At 38.6% G+C, this 13,048-nt stretch overlaps 1 protein-coding gene across 1 annotated transcript; it reads left to right on the top strand.

Moving 5' to 3' along the window:
• Positions 1-6,596: 6,596 nt before the first annotated feature.
• LOC145791589 (uncharacterized) lies at positions 6,597-8,064 on the top strand. Its single transcript, XM_082871959.1, has 4 exons — positions 6,597-6,849; positions 6,949-7,123; positions 7,273-7,493; positions 7,760-8,064. The coding sequence occupies exons 1-4, from the start codon at positions 6,597-6,599 to the stop codon at positions 8,062-8,064; spliced, it is 954 nt and encodes a 317-aa protein (XP_082728085.1).
• Positions 8,065-13,048: the final 4,984 nt, after the last annotated feature.

Raw genomic sequence — 13,048 nt, 5'->3', positions numbered from 1 at the left:
CAAAGGGTTTGCCCCAAGTGCAAGGAAGGTTCTAAGTGGGTCAAAGGAGTACCTCAAAAAGGTCAGTCCCAAGGACAACACTCCAAGCTTTGTAACTAAGAGGCCTAGAAGCAGGTTGCGCTAAACTTATGCCCTATATGAACTAGTGGCTCATTCTCAAAAGACAACTTGGAGAAGATGAAAGGGACCGAGAGAATCATCCAAGGGTAGATCCCATGGGGATTCGACAACAGATTCCATCTACCAATCATATAGGGAGACAAGACTTAAGAGAAGTCCAGAAGTTTGACCTTAAAGGCTAAGCACTCCTTACTCAAGGAAAATGCAGGTGTATTCCTGGGTACTGCAAGACTTTATCAAGATAATCCCAAAAGAGCGGAAGAGAAAGAAGTTAAGGGAATGGAAAGAAGTTAAGAAAGAGAATGTGAGATACAATCATGCCCAAGAAAAGATAGAACAATAGGCTCAAAATTATACTAAGGCCTGGTTTGGGGTGTTCCAAAAAATCCAAAAAGTTAAAAAGTTATAAAAAAAAAAAAAAAAAAAAACGAAGCAAAAAGTTATCAATATTCACAAATTAAAAATATAAAAAAATTAATATCCATAATATTTTATTCAAACCAACTTTATACAGTTTTCGAGACTGACTTGACCCCTTTAGTACCGTGACAGGGAAAAAAAATTACATATATAAAATCGCTAAGTTGGATGGTAATGTTGGGCCCATGGGGGCCCACCACGGGTCCCATTTTGATAATCCGAACCGTTTAATGTGTAGAACTCGTCCAGAACTATATGCCTATAAAAATCACGTTGATCGGATATCGCTAACTACATGATCAAATCAGTTTTGTATAAAAAATGGATGGTGTTATAGTTAACAGTTGACAAAAAAAAAAAGAACACGATCAGATAGCTATCGATATCCAATCAATGTGATATTTTACAAGCATATAGTACTCAATGAGTTCTACACATTGAACGGTTCCGATTAGCAAAACAGGACCTGTGGTGGGCCCCCACGGGCCGAACAACACCGTCCAATTCAAGCCCGAAAAGGAGGCAATCATTTCCCATCTCTTAACCAAGCCATTACCCTGCCCAACCTGTAAGCCTACTCCACTAACTTCTCCTGCACACTTATTTATATAATTTTTTAATATACATTTTTTCGTAAAAAGTCAAAAAATTGACCCAAATATTCATATTTTTTTCCTCAACTTTTTAGTTCAAAAAGACAAAAAGTGCACTTATTTAGGACACCTCAAGCAACCCCTAAATTAACAACTGAAGAAAATGCCAGTCTAGAAGGCCTGTCTAAGGCCTTGATGGAAAGTGAATATAAGTTTACAGATTCAGAAAGCCAGCCAGATGGCTTGAAGGAAATGGAAAATGGTTTGTTCGAAGCTATGATGACTAAATAGACCAAGCCCGTAGATTTGAAATTAGTTATTCCCATGGAAGTAAAGGGAGGCTTGAAATTTGAAAATAGTTCAGAAACTTCGATGGGGTCAAAGACACGGAGTGAGCCAGTCCAGATCCAACTTGGCTTATTACCTACTGTTAATATAAATATGGTGTATGTTTTGCCTCACAAGTTTAAAGCAGAGTCTATGCAAAGGAGGAGCCCATCCATTGAAGAATGGGTTGAATCAGAAGAGGAGGCTTCTATCCCAGAGACTGAGATGGTGGAGGAGACAGACTCAAAAGAAATAGTGGAGATAGAGGTTCAAGAGGCTACGCCTTGCTATCCTTTTGAATACCCGATGTAGACACCCCATTTTTGACCGTCCTCAAGACTTGGACGTCACCGTTTGAACACTCGGTGATTATCCATGTTTGTGTTCGTTTGGAGTTCCCGGAGGTCTCGGCTATGCGCCCTGCCATAGGGTCTCCGAACTCGACCGTTTAGTGTCTGGTTTTGCACCAAACACTTGTGTTTTGCCTTGGAGGGGCAGGGAATGCCTTGTGAGGCATCCCCACACACCACCGGCAGTGGCTAGAGGTCACCGGCTGGTTTTTGCAGCCATCGGCACTTTTTGTTGCCGATCGGCACTGTTTGTTGCCGGCCGGCACTAAATTTTGTCAAAATGACATTTTTGGCCGGCCGACTACTGTGCATCTGCTTTTGCAGATATTTTAAGACAGCTGTCTTGCTTTTTGCTCCCCTCCATACACGTGTATGGAGGGATTTCTCTCTTTAGAAGCTTGTCTTGTAAGCTTTACAAGACAATAAGCTCTATAAGAGAGAGCCTTGTCTCTTGGCTTTAGGGTTAGAGACTCTAGACATTTTAGAGACAAAAAACACAGAGAGAAGCTCTGGTTTTAGGGTTAGGGTTAGATACATATCCTATCTCTCTTTCCCTCTCTTTAGTGTTCTAGGTGTTTTAGTCCATACTATTGCACACAAACACCTAGTGTTTCACCTTCCTTTGGCTCCTGAGGTTCTAAGGGGCTGATTTTGGTGTTTTGGTGTTGGATTCAAGCCAAGGAGGGCCATTGGAGCATCATTGTTGAAGAGGTCTTCAAGGGTAAGAATCTTACCCCTTTTTACCCCTTTTTTGCATCTTGTTTTTACCTATCTTTGAACTGTTTTTGTGCTTAGTGTATAATACAAAAAAGTTCTATTTTTTAGCCCTCTTGATTGTTTATTAAGAGTGTTTTGTGGTTTGAGGGTGTTTGACCCCTCTTAGGCCTTGAAAGGCCCCATTTTGAGCCATTTTGAGTAAGCTCCGAGACCTTGGTGTTTGGGCCTCCTCACCACTGAAATCTTGAGGGATTTCAGAGGTGAGGATGGTGCCTTGAGGTCCCAAAAAGGGGAGGGCCACCCATTCTCCTTGTTGTCCTTGAAAAGGACCATTTTTGGCCTCTTGAGGGAGCACCTAGCTAAGCTTCATGTTGACCATGCCTTAGTTGTTTTTTGTGCTTAATATGTCATACTATACCTCTGTTTTTCATTGGTTTTGGTACACAATGCATGCTTAGCATACCTACCATGTAATGCCATGTTATTGCCTTAATATGCCTTAGGTTGTTAGCCTTAGTTCTAGCATGTTTTAGGCTTAGCCTTGTGAAAGTTTTGTGCTCATTTTGCCATGTTTAAGGTTTGTCCTAGGTTGTTTGGGTCGAATTTGGCATGCTTAGTATAGCTCCTTTGCATTCCGGCTTGTTGGCCTTAAGTGTATGAGTGTATAACATGACATTTTTGCATTGATTTGGTGATTTGGAATCATCCACCATGTCATTTCAGACCTTATAGTATGCTTTTATGCTTGCTTTAGTTACCTCTTTGATGCTTTGAAGGTTTGTGTAACATGTTCCATGTTTTGGTGATTATACATGCCTTTGATTTTGAGCCACTTAGATGCCATCTAGGGGGCCCCCTTTGCATAGTCTAGGTCTGTCTTGAACCTATCTTAAGCCCTCTTAGCCTTGCGAGGCTTGGTTGGCTTAGCCATGGTTCAAGTCCCCTTGACTTGTTTCAAATACTTGGACCATTTGCATGCTAATGTTTAGCCTATCTTGTTGCTTGGTTTGACACCATCTTAACATGATTTTCAATGCTTACTTTGCATGCCATTAGTCCACATTATGCCTCTTTCAATTGTGTTTGGGAGTTGCCTCATTTGTGCCTAAGTGTTGGCCCTTTAACATGTGCATGTGTGTATGTGTTTTGGTCCTTTATTTTAGCACTTTGGCCCTTGTTTTAGGCCTAATTAGAGCTGCCTAAATCATATGTAAGTCCACATTTCCATCAATTTGCATTGCCTCATGTTTGCTTGTATGCATGCATAAGTGTCTTGCCATGCCATGTTGCACCCTTAGCTTGTATGCCTAGGTTGCATTGCATCTTGCATACATGTCTTGTTCCTTGAATTGGTGATGGGAATTAGGCATTGGTTCATTTGTTTAGTTTGCATTTCATTTGACATGGAAGTTGCATACTTGACTCCTTGGGCCATCATGCATGGAAATGCGTGATTGGTGGTCCGAGAATCGAGACACATGCCCTTTTGAGTCATTGCCATGATAAGGGACATGATTGGTGCATATATGCCTTGAATTGTGCTGCCATGCTTTGCCTTGCCCTCTGTTGCTGTCAATTGCAGATTCTGCAGGAACACTTTGCCGACCGGCAGTTCCCAGTGCCGACCGGCAATCCCTTCTCTGCCGATAGCTTCACCAATGGCCGGTGGCCATATCCTACTGCCGGTGGCAATTCCATTCAGCCGGTGGTGTTCCCTGATGTCCAAGGAAGCAGTCCTGAGGTTTTGACAAGCTCCAGAGGAGTGAAGGAAGGAAAACAAAGGCAACCTATGCATGGCGGTGCATTTCCGAGCAGGACCGAACATGCATTGCATCAGGCTCTCCTCCCGAGGCGGTTTACTACTTAATTAGTCTAGTTAATTTGCTTAACTAGTTAATTGTTTGTAATATTTAATTAGCTTGTGTAGTTAATTAATTTGTATTATTTATTTGGTCCCTCCGAGTGAGGACAAATCTGTAATAAGTGTGGGTGAGTAGTGTGTATGTCTTCCAACCCCCACTTCTTTCTTCCCTTTTACTTACCTGCTTTGGTGGTTAGTATTAGGGCACGTTTAATTTAGCATACCTTATGCTATGCATGCGTGCATTTATGCATTTGTATTGCATGCATTAGGCTCGGTACATCATACTAACTGCATTTGTACCACAATTCCAAATTGAATACGTGAATCAAATTGATCGCATTTTCACATCCCATGATTAGACTAGCCGAGCCTACTCTAGTGACATTTTGCTTGTGTTGCATCAGTCATTCTAACATGAACTAGGATCATGCATGTTTTGCTAACTAGTTTATTGTTTTGGCACGGAGTACGATGTAGTATTTATGTTTTAGCATCCCGCATGCGTGTGAGTGTTGCCATGACAGTATGCTTGCCATGTGGCTAGATGCTTATGTGATAAACTGTTTGAATGCCTATGGGTGAAGGTTGGATTGTTTGAGTTGGAAAAACTCGTTGAAATCCGTATTTTAGCCTACTTGTGAGTAACAAATTCCAAAACATTTTTCTAAAACAAACAGATATGCAATGCTTATTTCCAAATTAGGCAATCTAGTCTATACTTGTTTGCTGCGCGCATAACATAGTAATTCTAGGCTAATAAATGGAATAAGAACACATAACGTTTTCAAAATCGGATATCATGGTTAGTAGAGGCCGGTCTTCGGACCGGGTAAAAGGGGGTGCTTATAGCTGACCTTCCCCGATCATACCCAAGCTCCCGAGCCGAGACAACTCCGGTGATGACGGACATGTGGCCTTCGGCACCGAGTCAGGGTTTCCTAAATTTTTCCATTAAAAAATATTTAGGTGGCGACTCTGTATCTGGCAAAGCAGTCCATGTTTGGCACTTCTTTTCAAAAAAATCTGTTTCTCAAAACGATTTGCCGGATTTGGACTCTTTGGTTCAAGATTAAGAACCATAACAAAAATCGAGTCCGAACTGTAACGAGGGCCCCACGCGGGCGCGTCTACACCCGACTCTAAACATGACTCAGTATGTCAAACCCTTGTACATCAAGGCCCATTTTGATGGAGTATTAATAAGCAAGGTGTTGATGGACAATGGAGTAGTAGTCAATTTGTTGCCCAAAGCCTCTTTGAAGAAGTTAGGTCTAAAAAACCCAAAGCTTATTCCAATTAGCACCTCCATAGCAAGGTTCACACGGGATAAACAAATGGCCCAAGGAATCCTACCAATCAACCTCATTATGGAGTCCAGAAGTTGTGTTGCATCTTTAGTTATGGTGGATAGCAAGGCCAAATATAATGCCCTACTAGGAAGAGACTGGATATATACTAATCAGTGTTGCCATCATCATTGGACCAGAATATCATCATAGCCCTGAGGGATGAAGAGATAGGGGAGATACAAGCAGAACCTCAACCATTCACAGTTCATGCAGATTTCGTAGAGGCAGAGTTGCATGAACAAGGGGGTGATATCCCTAAGTGTGCTAAAAACTTAGGGTGAGGATGTAGAACATGGTACAGATAAAGAAGTGGCTTATCAAAAATAGAGGATCTAAGATGGTTTGGATGAGCTGGCATGCAACAAAAATGAGTCAAATGACAGTGCAACAGGCCTTATTATTTGCTTTGAATTACTTATTGTCTTTGGATATTAAAGCCAGAATTTAGGAAGATGAAATTTTCTAGGCAAACTTTGCCTATGAAGATGATGAAAGGAAACATTGACCTAAAGAACTAAAAGAGTCTGAAATCTTAAAAATCTTGGCAACTAAGGCTCAAGACCTTTTAGAATAAGTAAATTTTCAAGGAAAGGTAGCTTCGAATCTGACATTCATTAGTGCTTAGATGGATCCAATTTCTAAGGCCAGATTGTTGGCTTTATTGAAAATGTATAAAGACCGCTATGCTTGGGATTATAGTGAGCTACCTGGATTGGATAGGCAACTAGTGGAACATAGGCTTTCCATTAAGCCTAACTACAAACCACACAAGCTAAAGCCTTAAAAGATGAGTCCAGAGATAACTCTTAAGGTCAAAGAAGAAATTTCCAGATTATTAAAAAATGTGTTCATTAGAATGGCCAAGTATGTTAAATGGCTTTCCAATGTAGTACTAGTTGTTAAAAAGAACGGAAAAATGAGAGTTCATATTGACTTTCAAAATCTAAATTTGGCTACTCCCAATGATGAATATCCAATGCTAGTGGTAGATTTGCTTGTGGATAGATCAACAAGACATGCCATTTTGTCCATGATGGATGGTCATTTTGGGTACAACCAAATATACATAGCTGAGGAAGATGTTCACGAGACAGCTTTTAGGTACCCAGGTAATTTAGGAACTTTCGAATGGGTGAAAATGCCTTTTGGCTTGAAAAATGTTAGAATAACCTATCAAAGAGCCCTGAATACCATTTTTTATGATCTAGTTAGGGAATTTCTAGAGTGTTACATCGATGATATTATAGTCAAGTCTCAGCCCCTCAAAGATCATTTGGCTCATTCAAAAGTTTCATTCGGCTCATGTGGAAGCTTCATTCAAAAAGATAAGGCACTATCAGCTTCAGCTAAGCCCTCTCAAATGTGCTTTTGGTGTGTCTATTGGTAATTTTCTGGATATATAGTCCATAGAAGAGGAATCCACATCAATAGAAACAAAACCAAAGCCATCATCGAAGCTAAGCCACCCACTAGCAAGAAAGATTTGCACAAATTTCTTGGGAAATTTAATTCCTTAGAAGATTTATTGCTAGCACTGCTGGTAAAAGTAAAGTCTTTTCTTCTTTGTTGAAGCTTAAAGACCATGAGGAGTTTCGATGGAAAGTAGAATATCAGGCAGCATTCAAAGCCATTAAAAGCTATTTGGCTAAATCCCATGTGTTGATGCCTCCAAGAGAAGACAAGCCCTTGAAGTTGTATATAGCAGCAAAAAAAGAATCAATTAGAGAATTATTGGCTCAAAGCAATGAAGAAGGTAAGGAGCAATCAAGTTATTACCTTAATAGGTTTTGAAATTCTTGTGAATGTAAATGCTCAATTATTGAGAAATTATGTTTAACCTTGTATTTTGCTGCAATCAAATTAAAATATTACTTTTGCCTAGAATTGTACATGTAATTACTTCAACTAATCTAATCACGTACATATTAATAAGGTCTATCTTGAGTGGTAGGATTGGTAAATGGAGTTTACCTTTATCAAAATTTTTCCTCGAATATGTTCCTCAAAAATCTATTAAAGGACAGGGTTTGCCAAATTTCTTGGCTGATCATCCATATAAGGAAGTGCAAGGAGACCAAAATGATATAGACATGGTCAGTATTATGCTTTGGAAATTATGGTTCGATGGTTCGAAAGCCAATGGTTTGGTTGGGGTAGGAGTTGTAATCGAATCTCCAACTGGTGTGCAAACTAAACATGATTTCAAAATAGATAAACTAGATTGCTCTAACAACCAAATTGAGTATGAAGCCTTAATCATAGGGCTAGAACTGTTATTAGGATTAAAGGTAGAAGTTATAAAAGTGTTTGGGGATTCCAGATAGTGGTAAACCTTTTAAATGGTATTTTTAAGTGCCAAAATCATGTTTGCTACCATATTATGTAGCTGCTTTATACTTGAGTTCTCATTTCAAGGATATGGTAATATCACACATCCCTATATTATGAATAAACAGGCTAATGAAGTAGCACAAATAGCTTCAAATTATAATAAAAGAGGTGAATGTGAGGTAAATTCATCATGCTTCTTTTAGAAAGAGGCTCCTACATGTAGAAGAAAGAGGATTATTAATGGAAGCTTATGCATTGGATGTGCCAGAAGAAGATTGGAGACACTTAATTATTCAATATTTATCTAGTCCAAACATGAAAGCCAATAGAGCTATTGTAGATACCCCATTTTTTACCTCTCTTAAGACTTGGGCGCCACTGATTTCATCACCCAATGATGAATTTATACACTTGTCCAAATGCTCGATGTCCTCAGAGGGAAACCTCAGTTTTGAGCCTCAAAAACCTATAAACCTTGTGCCTTTTTTTTAGACCAAAATAGTAGTTTTTCAAGCCTGACCATCCAAGGGACTAGCAGACCCACTAGTGGCCTGCCGCTCATAATTAGTGGCTTGCCGGCCACTTGTGTAAAAATTCAAATCTTTTTGCCAGTTGTGCCAGTTGTCTCCACAGATGTATGCACTGCCTTAGCTGTATCCATATGGATATTTTCAAGATGGTGTGATATATTTCTATATATAGATGACTCTCTCTCAAAAATTAGGGTTAGAAAAATTTGTGGGGTAAAAAATCTTGGAAAATATTTCTCTCTTCATATCTCTCTCTCTCTCTCCCTTACAACTTCTATACCCTTTGCCTAGACACTCTAAACCAAACCTTGAGGATTTATTGCTGAGGTGTTTGAGCTTGCATTTTAGCTCTTGAGGGTGTGGAATTAGTGGTTTATAATTCAAAAGGATCATTCATCTTCAAGAGGTACAACTTCAAGCTTCTTTCCCCTATTTATTTCTATCATTTATTGCTGTTTTTGGTTTGTTTTTCACTTATATTTGTGGGCTGAAACTTGTGGTTTAAAGCCATTAAAAGGTAGAGTGGTGGACCACCCTTCTTTGAACCTTGTCTTCTAAGCTCTTACCCTTGTCTTTCCCACCTTTACATTAAAATTTTTTGAGCTTTTTACCACTGATTTTTAGAGGTTTTCAGAGGCTAAAAAAGTGGTTTTGAAATCCCAAAAATGGAGGGGTCAGCCACCTCTCCTTTGGCTTGTTTGCTAGCTTAAATTCATCATGATCATAGTTTACTCTTGTAGCTCTTTTGACTTCAATTCCAACACTGTTTTAGCCTATTTTAGGACTATTTTTTTTGTGTTTGTTCCATTCATGCTTTGTTTAATAGGCTTGTAGTGTAATGGTCCTCATAGGTTTGGTGTTTTAGTCATTAGACACCAACCTATTTGAGTTGATAGCATTTATTTAGTGCTTTTTATATTTGTGTTCATCTCTAATCACCTTTGCATCTCTCTCATGTCTTGGCTTTTCATTTCCTTGAGAGTTGTTTCAACCGATTAGTTGTTTAAGCTTGAGATAGAGATCGTTGTGCTTAATGGTTTAATCTCCTTAGAAGTTCATTACCAACAGCATGACATCTCTCTCATGCCCAAAACAACATTTTGTTTGATACTTCTTTCCATTAGTGGACTTAATCTTCATTATTGGACTTAATTGACTAATGAATGGAAGGTAATTTAAAAGAGGAAATAATTGGACTAAAAGAGCTGCAAGATAATAAAATAGTTTGGGGTTCAATCAAACGTTAATCGAACACGCTGAGTCTTAAAGCATTTCATACTAACTAGTGATGAAAATGGTTCAAGTTTCAACGTCAACCACTTTCCTTGATCAATATCATGATAGGAAGGAGGTTCGTGAGTCTTTAATTGTGCATTTATTGAAATTGTATCCCTTAGTTCATAAGTCATCATGCAATGAATTTGCGCCGATTGATGGCTTGCGAATCGAACCTCCCCCTTCCTTTGAGTTGTTTGATGATAAGGAGAGGTAAGGTGGACAAACATCCCCTTAGAATGCTCTGTTTGTTTTCTGTTACAACAGGAGAAACCCAACATTAGTGGCCGGTAGGCCACCTTTACTGAGCGGCAGGCCACTATTAATGGGCGGCCACCACTTCTGGCCTGCCGACCACCTTTTTCAGCCAAGCAGTACCATCTTCTTCACAGAACAGAGCAAAGGCTGAGGTGTAAAAACAGTGTAGAAGCATTCTCGGGGGGGAGAAATTCATGTGCTTGCATAAGCCATTTCCTCGCTCCTCAGGACCCGTTTAATTTGTTTTTTTTTTTTTCTAGTAGTAGTATGTTGTACAACTTGTAATTAATTATTTAGTTAATTAATTCCTTAATGTAACTAATTAGTTAGTTTAATTGGTTAATTTGTATTAATTAGCTAGAGTAGCTAGTTGATTTAATTTTGTGTTGTAATTATTTAAATAGCTAGAATAGTTAGTTACATTCAGTGTTGTAATAATTAGTTAGCTGGCTTAGCTAATTCATTCATTCGGACCCTCCTGCGCAAGGGCAAACTTGTAAAAATATGCATGTCTTCTAACCCCACGTCTTTCTCCCTTTTATTTACCCGCTTATGATGGATAGTGTAGCACATCATAATTTGTTTAGCATTTTCCATATATAAAGCATTCATTTGTCTTGCATGCATTAGGCTCGGTTCATCATGCTAGCAAGCATTGTCGTTTAAATACTACTTTGAAAACATGTTTACACCGCATATTATCAAATTATTTCACATGCTATATTTGTAGCCAAGCCTATTAATTGCATATCGCATGTATTGCATTAGTCATTTTGCATTAGTTAGGAACATGCATGTTTTCTAATTCTTTTATTTTGTTTTGCCTTACCGTGGAGTACTAGGTGAGCATTTCATTACTTTAGCATGTTACATATGTGTTATTATTGCCATGTCAAGCATGATTACCATGAGGCTAAGTGCTTAAGTGTTATACTTGCTTGAATGCTTGTGGATGAAGGCTAGTTGCTCAAATTAGGATAATTTGATGAATGTACATACAAGCCCACTTTTTTAAGTGATATGTATTCAAACCTTTTTTTCAAAACAAACTTGAAATCAAAGTGTCCTAATTTTTGCAAATTAGTCTATACTTGTTTGCTAGTAACATTAGCCTAATAACTGGATCAAGAGCATATAATGTAAATAAGATTTACATCATGATTAGTAGAGGCCGATCTTTGATCGGGCGAGTGGGGTGCTCAATTCATGACCTTCCCCCACTCGTACCTAAGTTCCCAAGCCGAGACACTTTGATGATGACGGATAAATGGCCTTTGGCACGAGTCTCGAGTTTCCTAAATTTTTCAAAAATATTTAGGAGGCAACTCTGTAATCTGGCAAAGCAATCCATTTTTGGAATTTTTTATTCAAAATCGATTTTTCAAAAGATTTGTCGGATTTGGACTCATTTGTGTTTATCTATTTCATATTGCACTTGTGGAATCAGATTCAGAACCACGGTAGTCCGAACTGTAGGGCTATCGTATCCGAAAGAAGCACGAAAAGTAAGCTACAGCTATCATATTGAAATCTATAAATTATATTTTATATAATGACAGCCTTTAAAAAAGAGGAGCAAATAGACTTTTATTAGAATGTTTGGGTCTCAAAGAGGCTAAAATAGCCATAGATAAAATTCATGAGGGAATTTTTGGTGCTCATCAGCCAAGGGTTAAAATGAGATGGTTATTGAGAAGGCATTTATATTACTGGCCAAGTATATTTAAGAATTGTATTGAGTATGCAAAGGGTTGCCAAGTATGCCAAAAACATAGAATGATTAGGCATGTGCCAATAGATGAACTACACTTAATAATCAAGTCTTGGCCCTTTAAAGGATGGGCGATGGACATGATTGGAAAGATTTACCCTCTATCTTTGAAGCATCATTGCTTCATTTTAGTGGCCATAGATTACTTTACAAAGTAGGTTAAAGCAAAACCTTATAAATCTATAGACCAATGTGAGGTAATTAGCTTCATTAAAGATTTAATTCATAGGTTTAGCATTCCCCAAACTATCACTGTCAATAATGGAATAGTATTCGAGGGTGGTCTAGTAAAAACTTTTGCTAAGAACTTTGGTATAAGCATCATTAAATCCACTCCATTTTATGCTCAAGCTAATGGACAAGCAAAGGCCTCTTACTTGTTTGCGAAAATTCCTAGACCTCTTAATTAAGGGGGAGGAAAGAAGGAATGTGACTATGATGGTGAGGATTTCCACATATATCCCATCCCAGCTTCGCGGATGAGAGGGTCTAATTTTGTGACTCTAGAAAATAGATCTCTTCCCTGCTTTGTATCGACTCAACTCCTTAACTACGTCTCGAGCTCCCTGACACAATCCTGAAGTAAGGATTTAAGAAACCTCGCCATAATGACTCAGCAATCTACATGCCCATGGGTACTCTAAAAACAAAGAGGCTTACAATCATCTATAAGCCATCCATACAAGAATAGAATACTTAAAGAAGTGTTGTGCTCCCAAATAATATTATCTAGGTCTCTTCTTAGCTCAGCAATCTGTGAAGCAACCTGATCTCCTCTAATCGTGTAGTTTGACCCTATCCTCATGTGTAGAGGAAGGATCAGTCATCCAATAAAGCCATTATAAAAGGGATTCAAAAGATGGTTAAAGATAATCTTAGTAATTGGCATAATATACTCTCAAAAGTTTTATGGGCTCATAGAACTTCAAAAAGATCGAGTATTAGTCACACCATTTGCCTTGGTTTATGGGCATGATGTTGTACTTCCAATTGAGATCAACATTAGGTCTTTGAGGGTCAAAGCACAAGATTATTGTGACAAAGATCAGTATAGTCAAAACATGTGTATGGAATTAGAGGACATTGATGAAGCCAGAATTTTGGCCTAAAACAAAATGTTAATCTAAAAGCAAAAAGTTACAA

Source organism: Camellia sinensis, chromosome 5, assembly GCF_055761805.1.
Source record: "Camellia sinensis isolate YWXY chromosome 5, ASM5576180v1, whole genome shotgun sequence".
In the NCBI taxonomy this organism is placed as follows: Eukaryota; Viridiplantae; Streptophyta; class Magnoliopsida; order Ericales; family Theaceae; genus Camellia; species Camellia sinensis.
Note: the sequence above shows the minus strand (reverse complement) of the source record. Positions and strands in the feature narration are given on the sequence as shown.